General features: G+C 44.3%; 1 protein-coding gene across 1 annotated transcript in view; it reads right to left on the bottom strand.

Moving 5' to 3' along the window:
- Prtg (protogenin) overlaps positions 1 to 15,979 on the bottom strand; it is a 107,442-nt gene that overhangs the window by 47,240 nt on the left and 44,223 nt on the right. Inside the window, exons 7-11 of the mRNA XM_085689371.2 lie at positions 15,041 to 15,200; positions 13,285 to 13,532; positions 10,794 to 10,958; positions 7,629 to 7,934; positions 6,087 to 6,275 (exon numbers count right to left, since the gene is read on the bottom strand). Of these exons, the coding sequence (XP_085545497.2) occupies positions 6,087 to 6,275; positions 7,629 to 7,934; positions 10,794 to 10,958; positions 13,285 to 13,532; positions 15,041 to 15,200 (1,068 nt within the window). The remainder of the gene's footprint in view (positions 1 to 6,086; positions 6,276 to 7,628; positions 7,935 to 10,793; positions 10,959 to 13,284; positions 13,533 to 15,040; positions 15,201 to 15,979) is intronic.

Genomic DNA, 15,979 nt, shown 5'->3' with positions numbered 1-15,979 from the left:
GAAAGCTGGTTTGAGGTGGCACATACCTGTAACTCTAGCACATGTGAGGCGGAAGCAGGAGGACCAGGAGTTTAAGGCCAGCCTTGGACAAATTCCAGATCAACTATGTCTCAGAAAACCCAAGTATACATCATCACTACCAACAACAAAACTCGGGAAAAACTTTTTAAAATACAGGCTCCACCCTGGGAAATTGATTCTTTTTCTCAGGGCTGGAATCCATCCCAGGGCTTGATTTGTGCTATGCAAGCGCTCTGCCGCCGCTAAGCTGCGCTCTGGGGGAAGAGTTTTACAAACAGGAACAGCTGGCATCTCTTGTGGGGTTTGGACGCCGTTTGCAGGGTGCGGCACCAACCTCCGTCTGCATCATTTCACCCCATTCTCCTGTGTCCTTAAACAGACACTGTTCATACTGTCTCCAGCTAAAGGATTAAGCAAAGAGTCAGGGTTGGCCATCAAGCTGCAGAATTTGAAGTCAATCCTACGCAAGTGAGGCAATGCTTACAGCTGGTACTTTTGTCTGATCTGCAAGAATGCTGGAAATGACAGACTGTGGGGGAGGGAGTGGTGACGGGCACGTTGGGATTCCCAAGCCAACCACAGGAAGACCTGACAGGGCAGGATTGTTTCCAAACTGAAAGAGTAAAGATAGACCTCTCGCTGCAATTGACTTGTGGAAACAGCTCTACTGTGGTCAGACACACTATTGTCAGAATTTTTTTTTTTTTTTGAGACAGGCTATCTCTGTGTAACTGCCCTGGCTGCTCTGGAACTCACTTTGTAGATCAGGCTGGACTCAAACTCACAGCAATCCAACTGTCTCTGCCTCCTGAGTGCTGGGATTAAACACCACCTAGGCACTAGAGTCAGGATTTAAAGTCTCTCTCCTCTCTCTTGGCTGATGAGATGGCTTAGCAGGTAAAGGCATTTGCTGCCAAGACTGACAAGCTAAGTTTGATTCCCAGAGCCCACATGGCGCAAGAAAAAAACTGACTTTGTCCTCTGGTTTCCACATCCACTGTGACACACGCATACCCACACACATATTCAAAATAAGAACAAATAACAGTAAATTTTATTTTTTTAAATAAATAAGAGGAATGTTTTTTTCAATTTACTATATCAGGACACATAGATGTCTTATTATTTTTTGTCTATTGTGTGATAAATGCTGCAAACATTTATCTTGTCACTCAGATGAACACACAAAGAGGCAAGGAAACATTTATGAGTAAATCCTGAAGGGTCGTGAGCACAACACTCAGAACAGGTCCCAAAAGTGACCCAGTCACAAGTCCGATGCTTCCTTCTGTCTCCCCTGACAAAGCAAGCCAGATCCCAGGAAAGCAAACTGCATTTCAGAGTCAAACCAGAACAAACCAGAAACACTCAAATATTTCCTCTGCTCTATGAAAATTCATATCACACTTTATTACTAAATGCTGGGGACTGGACACCAGGTCTTGTACATATAAAGCTATTACATATTATATTAAACTATCATATAGTATGTCATTATACATTATGTTTTACATATTATATTACTATAACATATATGTACTATTATATAATTGACTATGAAATTATATAAGAATTTAAGACATGACATTTCTTCAACCCACAAAGGAGTCCACATCTAAAGGACCCCAGCTTTGAAGCATTAGAGTAAAATGATGTAAAATGCCTCCCACTAATAACACCAATTAAATTTAGTTAACCGGGTACGTGGAGGAACACTGGGCAAGCCAGCCAATTAAATATCATTTGGCTTCGTCCTTCCTGTTTTAAGCGGAAACTGGACCCCCTTGCAGCTTTTCATCATTTTTTTTTTAATTTTAAACACTTAAATTAGCTTAAAGATATAAATGCATTCATTTTCCTGTCTTCTAGAACAAAGAATTGTGCATATTTCCAGGGAGATCATGCCCTAATAACATACTTTCTAAAGAGAAAACTTAATTACCAGAAATGAAAGCAGCAATGAAGTGAGGGGGGAGCTCAGAGGGGGTTGGTGTGAAAATGTAATTCTGAGAAAGCAGTTTGTTATACAAAACTGACACTCGATCAGTAAGCAGAAGCGTGTGAATCCATTTCCAAGCCCACTTAGGAGAGCCGGCTCCACTCTGAGCATCCTTCCCTAGCAAGGGTTCTGTGAAAGCCTGCATTCACCAGGCAAGGCACAAACAGGGTTCCCTTAACCTACTGCCCTCTGGACACATCACTCTCTGTTAAACAGGCAGCCACTGCCAGATGCTCTGGCTAAAAATGGTCCCAGATGGTCAGCTGTCCCCCTTCACGGAGCACCCTGCCCTTCCCACATCTTAACACTTGCCTGCCAAAACTCAGCCAGGCTTTGATGGGAACTTAATCAAACAGACTAGAATCAGGGCTCTCAGGTTAGAAGGCATCTTGAAGAAAGTCTCTGCTCTACAGTTGAACAGTACTTGAGCCCCCACAGCCGCATCCCTGCCATCCACTCGGGGAGCTACTAGCAGATGCAGGGGTCCCGAACCTGCTGCCTGGTTAGGAAGCACCTCCAACCACAGAGGCCTTGTTACCTTGAACTCAAGCAATCCAGTCACTCAGACTAATTCTACAGTCAGGAAACATGCAGCTTCTTAAATTGACACAGCATGTCCGCTCTCCCAAAATAATGTTCTAGTTGACACATTTAAAGTGACTTCACAGGCCTGGAGAGATGGCGAGAAACATACTTGCCTCCCAAGCATGACGGTCTCTGTTTAGATCCTACAGCACATACATAAAAACACAACCTATGGAATCCCAGCACAGGGAAGGCAGAGACAGGAGGCCCCTGGGGCTTGCTGCTCAGTTTATCTAACCAACTGGTGAGCTCCACGTTCAGTGAGGGGGAACTTGTCTCCAAAATGTAAGGTGGAGAGCGGAAGAGAGACAACGGACTTCAACCTCCGGCTTCCATACGTGTTGTGTGTGTGTGTGTGTGTGTGTGTGTGTGTGTGTGTGTTTATACACATACATAAGTACATGAGTAAATACGTGCACTTCCCCACACAAAAGTGATTTTAGATGGAGCTACTTCAAATGGCACACATGGCAGATGTTACAGCAAAGCCAGTACATATGTATGATCAGCATTTTAAACCCGTGCCTGTGTCTGTGTACTCACACATCCATGTGTGTGGATGCAGATGCACACACGCCATGGCGTATGTGTGAGGGTCAGAGGATAGCCTCGGGTGTCAGTACTCCCTACTCCCGCCTTGTCTGGGACAGAATCTATTATCCCACCTTCCTATCCCCTACCCCCACGGCCTGGCACACCAGGCTAGCTGTCCCTGAGCTTCCGAGAGTCTCCTGTCTCCCATCTCCTCCCCGTGTCCTCATAGGCACACTAGGATTACAGTCACGTGACACCACGCCCAGCTTTACACGAGTTCTGGGCATCCAAATTCAGGTCCTCAAGTGATTTAACGTCAAACCATTTTCCCAGCCCCATAAAACTGATTTTTAAAACGTAAGAGGAAACAAGAGTTTATAGTTTTGAAAGCTATTATTTGGAACGCATAAGAGTTTAAAAAAAAAAAACAACAAAAAACAGTGGGCCTATCTCCCTTCCTCTACCTCTCTCCAAATGAATGAATTAAGGAACACTTCTGGATATATGTATCTTTTCTTATTTACTCCATTCACAGAGGCATGTATGTACATGCAGCTCCAGAAAACTTTCAAATGTTAACTAATCGGGGCTGGAGACGTGACTCTGCAGCTAAGAGCACACATTGCTTTTCTAGAGGATCTGAGCTCTTGCTACCCACTTCCAGGAGGTAAGACACTCCCTTCAAGCCTCTGACGGCACCTGCAGTCCCGTGCACACACCCCACACAAATACACATGGTAGAAAATAATAATAAAAATGAATCTTAACGAGACGTTAAAAGAATAGATTTTGATTACTGGTGATTTTTGTTTGTTTTAATTTCTGAGACAGGCTGCCCTTGACTTTGATACACAGCTGAAGATGACCTCCAAGTCCACACCCCCACCACCACCCTCTCCAGAGTGCTGGGATTACAACTGTGCACCACCCCGCTCGCTGGCAAAGTCTCGAGGCAACATTTCTGAGTTTCTTGCAAGAGCAGAGCTTATTTTATTTTCTAACCAATCGTCCGACTTTTTAAGATAAACTAGCTGGGAATGCACGCCCAAGAATCATGGTGAAGAATATGTTTCTGTGTCTCCTACATTTTCACCTTCCTGAACAGTGAGAAAAATTGAAGTACTGAGTTTGAGCTATAATTTTTTTCTTGTATATTTTTTGAGCATGTATTCATTTTATACATAGGAGTGTTTTGCCTGCATACGTATCTGCATGTGTGCTTATGTGTGTACCTGATGTCCTTGGAGGCCAGAGGGGGTTGTCAGATCCCCTGGGACTGGAGTTACAGGTGGCTATGAGCTGCCACGTGAATGCTTGTGTCCGCTGGAACAGCAGCAAGTGCTCTAATCGCTGAGCCATCCCTCCAGCCCCTAAAAGTTAATCTGATTCATGTGTCTGCAGGAGCATCCACCTGCGAGTGCAGATGGTCTCCTGGGAGTGACAGGTGGGTGTGCGCTGCCATCCAGATGCAGGGAACCAGACTCTGGTCCTCTGCAATGGTAGTATATGCTCCTAACCACTGGACCGTCCCCAGCCTTGATCTACAGCGCTTCACCAACTGTCTCACAGCCTGTTTTCCTACTGGATACAACCAACAAGTCCCCTCTCAGCAACCACGTGCTCATGGAATGAGAGGGCACTGAGAAGCCACAGGGAGACACAAGCATGGAAGGCTCGGGCCCTAGAGGCTGGGCTAACATCATCGTAAGCAGTGGATTAAGGAGGAAGCTCGACCTGGACCATATGTCACAGCTCATCATTTATAAGCTTCATGACAGAGATCGACAGTAAATTTATTTAACTGAATGCAGATTAAATTAAAAACCAAATAATAAGATTACAAGCAAAACACCATCTGGAAAACCATGGCAAGGAACCATGGGGTGGATTTCTGTGCTCCTGCATCCGGGGACAGGTTCACAGTGTGTCCTATTGACCCAGGGATGGAAATGGTGATGCCCCACACTAGGGCCTCTCCCCTGACATCATCTCCAAAGGGCAATCTGAAAGGAAAAGCCACAGGGGATCATAAACTCCCACTGTGTGCTTTAGACGCCACAACAGTCCAGGGGGTCTCTTTGGTCTCCCGCTGTGTCTGTCTCTGTCTCAGTGCTCCTGTTCCCCTCCTTCCCTCTCTTTCCCTCTCACTGCAGAGCTGGGGATTAAACCTGGGGATTAAACCTTCATGCGTGTTAGGCAAGCTCCCCACCACTGAGTCATCTCCCCAGCCCCAACCTCATAATTTGTTAAACATGATTACATCATGGAGTTCTTTTTCCCCTATAAAGAAAATAAAATAAGGACAAGCCAGCGTCTCTGAGAACACAGACGACGCCAACACGAGGGGTGTGTGTTTTATCTCCAGTGTGTCTGAGACCATGGAGTAAATATTTACAGCCATGCGGGGCCAAGGTAAGGGTATTATTACACACTGTTTATGTAAATTGTTTTATACCAATATAGCAATCAAGCAAATTCTAAGTTAAACGTACTTACTTTGCAAAATCTTCACTCTACAATTTTATTCTTTGTTTTATGTGTGTGTGTGAACAGACATGCACTACATGAGCACAGGCATCCACAAGTCAGCATGCATGTGGAGGACAAAGGGTAATTCTCAGGGGTCAGTTCCCCCTTCCACACTGACATGGAGGGACTGAGCTCAGGTCACCAGGCTCACACAGTAAGTGTTTTGCCCACGGCGCCATCTCGCCTACAATCCTCTTCTACCTCCATCGGATACCCATAATAACGGATCAAGATCTCGCTGTATCAAAAGTGATCATTCAAAAAAGAAACAGACTCCCAGAGTGGGAAGAAGGGAGACCTGTGTAAGGTCACAGAGACATGGGTTCTTCGTATTCAGCCAGTCTCTTCTATCCAATAACCCTTCCCCCATGGGTCGCAGCAGGAGGATAAAGGATCCGCACCATGCAGGCACACTTACCCAAGCCGCTGAGCGTATAGTGCAGGTCACTGGCGTCCAGGAAAATAGGTCCGTTCTCCTGCTGCCCTTCTTCTTTATAAAAGAGCTTGTAGCCCTGAATGGCGGCTGGGTCCTCGGTGTCTCGCAGCCACCTCACGGAGATGGTAGTGCAGTTCAGGGGTTCCAAATGCAGCTCAGGAGACTTAGGGGCTAGAAGAGACAGCGCCGTGTCAACCACCCAGTGCACAGGAAGCCAGAGCGCAGCACACAACTCTCAGCTTCGAGCCAGCGCCACAGAGTTCAACCATCACACGCTGACCTAACGTTCAAAATTTCACAGGGACGCCCAGCAGGATGGCTCAGTGGGGAAAGAAGCTTGTTGCCAAATCTGATGAACTGAGTTTGATTACCAGGTCCAACAAACTGGGAAAAGAGACCAACTCCCACAAGTTCTCTGCTTTCCACTCATGTGACTTCACATCACACACGCACACACACACACATGATGTTTACCAATTTCACAATGATGTTTAGTTTAGAACTAGGACTTAAAATATACTTACCTAAAAGACTAAAACACATAAGTAACAAGTTAGTATCTATATATTTGTATATGCAATTTTTTTTTAAAAGAGTGAACTGTGTATTTTTTTTTTCTGAAGAGTATTTCCAGTCAGTTGACAACAGCCCAGTCATGTCAGACTCCACATGAGTAGCCTACGTTTCGACCTGTATTTGAACTCACGACTTAGGAGCAAACAGCACCATTCAGTAGGGCTCAGTTACTACACTCCCTCTGGTATGCAGTCTGACTGGGACTCATCAGCTCTACCCTCAAATGGACAAACGGAAAAGTTTAATCAAAGCCTTAGTTTATTTTTGAACCCAGGACCTCGTACGCACAAGTGCCCTCCTAACCACACGGCAGCCCACTCCTCTTTCTGTTCTCGGATAGGTTTTCCTATCCCACGCTGGCTTCAAACTCAGTAACCACAGTCAGCGATGACCTTCCCATCCCTCGCCTCTACTTCTCTCTAGAGCTGGCATGATGGGACAGCAGGTTTGAAGCTCTAGACCTGGTTAAGGCGATCCTAGGTGCTGAACTCAGGGCTTTGAGCATATTAGGAAAAGACCCTGCCAAATGAGCTATGGCGCCAGTCCCAAGGAAAGGTTTAAGTTTTTCAATTACGTTCATAATTTGTGTAATATTTGCAAACATGAAACAAAAACTTAAAATATGGGATGGAAGAAAAATGGGAAGGAGAGGTGACTCAACAGTTAAGAGCACGGGCTGTCCTTCCAGAGGACCCCGGTTTAATTTCCAGCATCCACATGGCAGCTCACAACCACCTGCTACTCAGTCCCAGGGACTTGACGCCTTCTTTTGGCCTCTGCACACAAGTGGTGGGCAGATATGCAAGCAGGCAAGACACCTATACACACAAAATAGAAAATAAGACTTTAAAAAATAAGATACAGATATGTTACATGTAACTAAGAGTAGAAAATTCTAATTCCAAAGTAAAACACTTCTCTTCCTGAAAGGTCCTTGGGAGGTGTTACCTTTTACACTCGTGGCTTTGGGCGTCCTGTGTGAGGTCCACACGGATGACTCTCCCAGCCCTACGCGGGTGGCAGCAGTGATCCGGACCAGATAGACACTGTCAGGCTTCAGGCCTTCCAGGGGGTACTCGTGCACAGTCCCCGGGAGTTCCACAACTTGGATGGCACTCTCGGAGCTCAGGCGGAAGGACAGCCGATACAGCACCACTTGGCCACGCCGGTACTTGGCAGGGATTGGCAGCCAGGAGACGAGAATGTCGGTGGGACTTCGGCTCGTCAAACTAATTTCGGGAGGTCTTAGGGGCACTGGTGAAATGAGAAAATACATTGTTCATAAAGATTTACAATCAAGCTGCTACTCAGCACAGTCATATTTATGGGATCCTCTCAATGGCAACGCATAACATGGTTACTATGGAGATGCTCCAGGCTGGAGGAGAGGTTATCAGTGAAGCTGACTTCCAGTCAGAAAAAAAGGAAACACAATGAGGGGGGCATCTAAGTATGGCCGTCAGTTTGCTGTGATTGTTAGGGTTACCTGAGATGAATATGGGCTAATTATATAATATGAGACAAATTCACACATAAGTCTACCAAAATACCTTCGAAGCAAGGGAGAGTGTGTCACGCAAGAGGACGGAAGCCCAGGAGCCAGAATTGCAACTGAGAAATTTTTGATGGGTAAGAGACTCATAAACACTTTCAGTAATGTAGCAGGATACAAGATTAACTCAAAAAAATCAGTAGCCCTCCTGTACACAGATGATAAATGGGCTGAGAAAGAAACCAGAGAAACATCACCCTTCACAACAGCTACACATAGCATAAAATATCTCGGAGTAACTCCAAACAAGTAGAAGACCTGTATGACATGAACATTAAATCTTTGAAGAAAGAAATTGAAGAGGACACCAGAAAATTGAATGATCTCCCACGTTCTTGGGTAGGTAGAATTAACATAGTAAACACGGCAATCTTACCAAAATCAATCTACAGATTCAATGCAATGCTCATCAAAATTCCAGCAAAATTCTTCACAGACCTCAAAAGAACAGTACTCAACCTCAAATGGAAAAGCAAATATCCAGGATAGCCAAAACAGTCCTGTACAATAAAGAAACTTCTGGAGGCTTCACAATCCCTGACTTCAAACTCTACTACAGAGCTACAGTATTGAAAATAGCCTGGCATTAGCATAAAAACAGACAGGAGGAAAAATGGAACCAAATCAAAAACCCAGATATTAATCCACACACCTACGAACACCTGATTTTTGACAAAGAAGCAAAAAATATAAAATAGAAAAAAGAAAGCACATTCAACAAATGGTGCTGGCATAACCGTATATCAACATATAAAGAATGAAAATAGACCTATATCTATCACTATGCACAGAACTCAAGTCTAAATAGATCAAAGACCTCAACATAAAGCCAGCCACACTGAACCTCATAGGAGAGAAAATGGGAAGCATACTTGAACGCATTCGCAAAGGAGACCACTTCCTAAATACAACCCCAGTAGCACAGACACTGAGAGAAACAATAAATGGGACCTCCTGAAACTGAAAAGCTTCTGTAAAGCAAAGGACATGGTCAACAAGACAAAACAGCAGCCTACAGAATGGGAAAAGATCTTCACCAACCCCACATCAGACTGAGGGCTGATCTCCAATATATACAAAGAACTAAAGAAATTGGTCATCAAAAGAACAAATAATCCAATAAAAAAAATGGGGGTACAAACCTAAACAGAAAACTCTCAACAGAGGAATCTAAAATGGCTGAAAGACACTTAAGGAAATGTTCAACATCCTTAGCTATCAGAGAAATGCAAATCAAAACAACTCTGAGGTACCATCTTACACCTGTCAGAATGGCCAAGATCAAAACCACTGATGACAACTTATGCTGGAGAGGCTGTGGGAGAAAGGGAACACTTCTGCATTGCTGGTGGGAATGCAAACAGCCCCTTTGGATGTCAGTGTGGCGATTTCTCAGAAAATTAGGAAACAACCTTCCTCAAGACCCAGCAATACCACTTTTGGGTATATACCAAAGGATGTTCAATCGTACCACAAGGACATGTGCTCAGCTATGATCATAGCAGCTTTGTTTGTCATAGCCAGATTCTGGACACAACCTAAATGCCCCTTGACTGAAGAATGAATAAGGAAAAAGTGGTACATTTACACAATGGAGTACTACACAGCAGAAAAAAATGACATCTTGAGATTTGCAGCAAATGGATGGATCTAGAAAATATCATTTTGAGTGAGATAACCCAGACTCAGAAAGACGATAATCATATGCACTCACTCATAAGTGGCTTTTAGACAAAAAGCAAAGAAAAACAGCCTACAATTCATGATCCCAGAGAACCTAGACAACAATGAGGACCCTAAGAGAGACAGACATAGATCTAATCTACATGGGAAGTAGAAAAAGACAAGATCTGAGTAAATTAGGAGCATGGGGACCATGGGAGAGGGTAGGAGGGGCGGGAAAAGAAGGAGGGAAGGCAGAGAAAAACGTAGAGCTCGATAAAACAAAAAAAGTCTCATATTAAAAATGAACGTGAATTTTATTATTTTCTAATTATCATATTTATTTACGTGTTTGTGTGTGAGCCTGAGCATGCCCTGATGTTGAATGGCATAGTCCTCTGAACTGAAGTGAGACTCATGAGACTCACGGGGTCTGCCAAGTGCCAAGTGTAGAAAACCTAAGCTTGGAAGATTCTTGAAGGCCCCTTTACAAAAGAAGCAAACTGCCGGGGAAGGAGACACTGGCCAGCCTGCGCAGAGGAGGATTTTTGACTATAATTACTCATCTCATTTTTAAAAAAAACATCTACTACCTTCTTAAATGCGTTATTATATGAATGTTTGCCGGTGCGTAAATTTGTGTACTATACGCATGCAGTGCCCAGAGTCAGAAGAGGGCTTCAGATCCCCTGGAACTGAAGTTACAGACAATTTTGAAAAATAAAATCTTTTTTTTTTAAGTGTCCTTTATCATGTTATGACCAAAAGCAAGGGTGAGATACGAGATAGCACCTGGCCGGTGGCTTTAACGTTTCCATTTAACCAAACAGACTTCCTCACCGCGAGTGACCAAATCTACAAACGTTCACGCTTGATAACCCGGAGCTGTGTTTTCTTACCATCTTCTAGAGTGTTCTGGGTCACGTGGTCCGACATCTGGCTGGCTCCCATTGGCATGTACGCCACAATGTAGAAAGTGTAGTTGCTGGCAGGTTCTAAGTCATCGATGATGTAATGAGTTGTGTCATTCCCAAGGACCACCTGATACTCCTCGTTATTTAACCCTAGACCAAAGGAGCCATGTTTAAAATGACAAATATTCAGCCAGGCATGGTGGCACAGACCTTTAGTCCCAACACTTGGGAGGCAGAGGCAGGCGGATCTCTGTGAGTAAGAGAGCAGGCTGGTCTGTAAAGTAAGTTTCAGCACAGCCAGAGCCACAGAAAATCCCTGTTTCAAAAAAACCAAACTAACCAAACAAACAAAAAAGACAAATATTGAAAATAAATCGAGATTGGCGATTTCCCCTCATGGTTACCTACCTTTGTTACTTTCTATGAGCCTGCACACCAAACCCTTCAGGACACAGAAAGGTCTTTACTGCCTAAAAGTAACCAAGTTCTTTGTCTAAAGATTACTGGTTGGAACATTTGCCGAAAAGAATCCACCTTCTCTAAGGTCGTTTACCATCTAGTCAAAGCAGGAGGACTGTAGGGAGGAGGGAGGAAGGAGAGCACAGCACAACAGAATACTGGACCACAGCAAGCAAATGGCCTGGCTTCAAGTCAGGCTTTCTGTGGAGTAAAAACAGAGGGAGGGTGGGGAACGCACAGAGTCTGCCTTTTACAAAAACAAACCCAATGCAAGGCTGGCCTGCAAGAATCTCACTCTACCCTGAGAACATACTACATGGGTCAACACAGAGAACGTACTACATCGGTCAACGCAGGTCTTTCTTTTTTTAACACTAAAAGTGAAAAGGAAGAGTGTCCCATGGTGAGCGTCTGGTTTTTTAAAAAGGGAAACATATTCTCAGGGATTCTTAGTAAGATAGGCAAGGTGAGGGACAGAAGGGCTCTGTCTGTGTGGGCTCAATTCCTGCGGCGCAGACCCAGAGAAGGGAGGCGCAGCGCCGCCAGCCACCGTGCGCACAACAGTCCACAGGCAGCGCTTGTCAACTCGATCAAACCGTTCCCAGCACCGGCCCCTTCTCCCTGCCCTGGATTTATAAACAAAACAGAAGGCACATTCCAGCACCGAGTTTTCCCACATTTCTGAATTAACTTCATAGCATTTTAATTAGACAAGATTAGAGGCGTTTCACAACACACTGGCTAATGGCTGGTTAATTAGGAGCCGCACAGTACAATTTCTGACCTACTAAACAAGGTCCTTGAGTTCAGATTAAAAAGCCTTGTTCTGCCCCTGAATAGAACACTGGGCTGCACGCAGGGGCTCTAATGAAGCCCGCACAATGGTGCGCTAGAGTGGGCCCTGCCAAAGCCAGCATTCCTTTCACCTTCCCAAGTCAGCGGAGAGAATGAACACACTCCAGCATGCTCGTACCAGAACATTCTTCTTGCTGCCAGGGCCCTTGATTTACATTCAAAATATCCCTTTTCAAAACACTGCTTCGAAGTGTAAAACCCAAACAGCAAACCACCTGTCTCCACAGACAGCGTTAGCCCAGCACCATTCTTTCAGTGCTCCCGCTGGTCCACAGGGCTCGCTGCTTAAAAGTCAGACTGCTCCTGTATACAGCCAGCAGGTATAAGCCTGCGTCAATGGATTTGTAAACAGCCTTTCTGCTTCTGCAACTATTTTGTCTAAGAGTAAGATAAAAAGGATTTTATTCTTAACACCCCCACAATCACTAATTCTAAAACAAGAATTATAAGAGATTTGCTATTTAACTTTTTCAGACTTAAGTGTACACAAGTGTGTATGTGTATTTGTGTATATGACTGCCTACATTTTTGTATGTGCACTACATATGTGCCCATGCCAAAGGATGCCAGAAGACAGAGTTGGATCCCCAAGAGCTAGAGTTACAGTCAATAGGAAACACGTGATGTGGGTTCTGAGAGGAAAGAGGGAAGAGGAAGAGGAAGAGGAAGAGGAAGAAGAGGAGGAGGAGGAGGAGTCATCTTTTTTGCATGGCTGCTTTGGGGATTATTCATGCTTCTGTCGGTAACTCTCTAAGTCATCCCAATAACCTCACTGGTGGGACAGATCTTTGATTTGCCATCAGGACCTTAGAAGGAGACAGGAGTTGATGTTATATAGTTCCCTTGGTGAAAATTCTCTCGACAATTGTGTAAGCTGTTACTCATTCTGAAGACAAATACTTTGTTTTGGTTTGGCTAAGACACAAGTTCATATAGCCCAGGTCGGCCTCAAATTGGCTATGAGTTGAGGATGACCTTGAACTTCTGATTTGCCTGACTCTACCTCCCAAGTGTTTGGATCACAGGCATGAGCCACCACATTGGGTTTCGGTAGTTCTGGGGATCAAAGTCGGGGCCTCATGCATGCCAGGCAAGCGCTTTACCAGCTGAGCAATGTCCATGCTAGCAAATGGTGTTGAGAAAAGGCTCCCGCGCCACCTACCTTCGGCCTTCATGTAGTGCACAGAGTAGGCAATGACTTTGTCTGAGTTGTACAGTGGCCTCTCCCAAGCTAGAAGGATGGCGGAGCTCGACATGGTTTCAGCATGGACATTGTACGGAGCGCTGGGTCTATCTTCCGACATGACCACGGTCAGTCTGGCTCGAGACAGAGCAGATCCTTGGCTGTTTTCGGCCATGCACTGATAAAAAGCATCATCTTCTGGGATAATCTGGTTAATTACCAATTTGCTGAGGAAAGAAAAAAGTATTTATATCCATAAAAAAATTCTAAGAAAGACATTGAAGGGCTATTGTTAAATGTACTCTTGTCTTACAGGAAAACACACTGAGAGCAACCAGTTCTAATTAGAAATAATCTACATTAATCATTCAAAATTATTCTGATTTGTATTCTCAGTCTTCATCAGTATTTATGGCAGCCAAATTCTCTTTGCTTTAATCACTTTTTTTGTTAAATGGTGTTTAGTAAGAAAGCATATTACTCTATTCTAATGTCAATACTCAACTCATATCGCAATGCACACATAAAGTTCAGACCAACAAAAAAAAGTTTTGTTCAACTAGATGAGAGTGTTATAAGAATAAAAATCATGTGTGTGTGTGTGTGTGTATGTGTGTGTGTGTTTGTGTGTGTGTATGTGTGTTTGTGTGTGTGTGTGTGTGTGTGTTGTGGGATATTTGTATACTGTGTGAAGATGCGTTGCTGTGATTGGTGTAATAAAAAGCTGACCGATCAATAGCTAGGCAGGACTTCCAGACAGAGAGAGAACTCTGGAAAGAAGAAAGGCAGAGTTGTCAGCCAGATGCAGAGGAAGGAGGATAGGCAGTAGGGAGAAGAGGTAACGAGCCACGTGAAAGAATGTAGATTAAAAACTATATGTAAATTTAAGGTATATGAACTAGCTAGGAACAAGCCTAAGCTAAGGCCAAGCTTTCCTACTTAATAAGTCTCCATGTCACTATTTGTGGCTGGCGGACCCGATGAGAAAGTACTACTACACATAAATTTAAAAAAAAAAAAAAAAGATGGGGGCTGAAGAAATGGCTCAGTGGTTAAGAGCACTGACTGCTCTTCCAGAGGACCCAGGTTCAATTCCCAGCACCCACATGGCAGCTCACAACTGTCTGAAAATCCAGTTCCAGGGGACCTGACACCTTCACATCAATGCACATAAAATAAAAGACAAATAAATCATAAAATTTTAAAGAAAAAAAGAAAGAAAATGGTTCTCACTATGTAGCCCTGGCTATCCTGTAATTCTCTATGTAGACCAGGCTGGCCTCAAATTCACAGAGCTCTGCTTGCCTCTGTCTCTGAAGTGCTGGGACTAAAGGAATGCACCACCATGACCAGACAAGTTTCATTCTTAAAGTCATTAAGTTTGAATTGTAGAGGGATTATTAAAAGGAACTTACTTCATTCTTATTTTTTTTTTTCACTTGATGGGGGAAGGAACAAAGACACTAGAGTCTGTGTTTGCTGTAGTCACTTAGCTGGTGACGTACCAGGGCTAGAGCAGCCGTCTGGGGGACTGCCTGGCATATGCTCCGTTATAACACATCACTTTGGACCCAGGCATAAAACAAAAATGATAGATGGCACAGCAATGCCATAAACTTTAATTTCGTACAGTTAGTGTGAGCTGACAAGATTATGTGGTGATCAGATGTTATGATCGCCATTTCATGTAAAAACTAACAAAGACATTATTTTATTTAAAAGTAGCATAGCTTACCTGTTGTACATTTTAATTCTGCCGTTAGAATGTATCCGTCTCCCATTTTTCAACCAGGACATTTTGGGTGATGGCGTCCCCTCTGCCTGACACACAAACCGTGCTGTGCCGGCTCGCGGTCTTGTTAAACTTTCAGGCCATTCAACAAATGAGGGAGGCGCTATTTTAAAAGGAAAAAAACAGACACATATTCCACAGCTTCCACAGGAACAACAAGAAAGAATGAAAGAAGACTACAAAAACGAGACGCACCCCACGTGGGAACATGTCTGAGAGTCTGAAGCTGCTACACCTAGCTAGGTATCTACGACGGTAGCTTTCCCTGTCAACTTGATACAACCCAGAATCACCCTGGAACCGAGTCTCGGGGAAGGACTGTTTACATTGGCCTGTGGGTGTGGCTTTAGAGGACTATCTTACTGGTATGGGAAGAACAGTCCACTGTAGGCGGCACCATTCCCTAGGCAGGGAATCCTGACCCCTATGGGGTCAGGAAATCAGGCTGAAGACAAGCGAGAGAGCATGCAAACATTTCACTCTCCTCCTGAATGTGGATGTGACGTGAACAGCCAAGCTCCTTTGACTTCACTTCCCCACAGGGATGGGCTGTAATATGGAAGGACTGCAAGCTAAAATTTACCCTTTCGCCTCTAAATGGTTCTTGTAGGGTAGGGGTGTCCAGCAATAGAAACATTTCTAGGACAGTGCTACTCTCTAATATTTGACACCTACTTTCCTCCATTGAGACCACCCGTGAATACACTGACACTACCTACAACCCATCTTAACTAAGCCCAATGAGGGGACACTTGTGCACACAGGCACCAGGAGCTTGAGTTTAGAGGGTTAAGTGTGTGCAGATGTGGATGGATGAGAAGGCGTAGGGAGGCCTAAATAAGGAGCATGAAGCTACGCACATACACATGGTGGCTTCACAAC

The sequence above is a fragment of the Myodes glareolus genome, chromosome 4, assembly GCF_982192425.1.
Source record: "Myodes glareolus chromosome 4, mMyoGla1.1, whole genome shotgun sequence".
NCBI classification, from domain to species: Eukaryota; Metazoa; Chordata; class Mammalia; order Rodentia; family Cricetidae; genus Myodes; species Myodes glareolus.
Note: the sequence above shows the minus strand (reverse complement) of the source record. Positions and strands in the feature narration are given on the sequence as shown.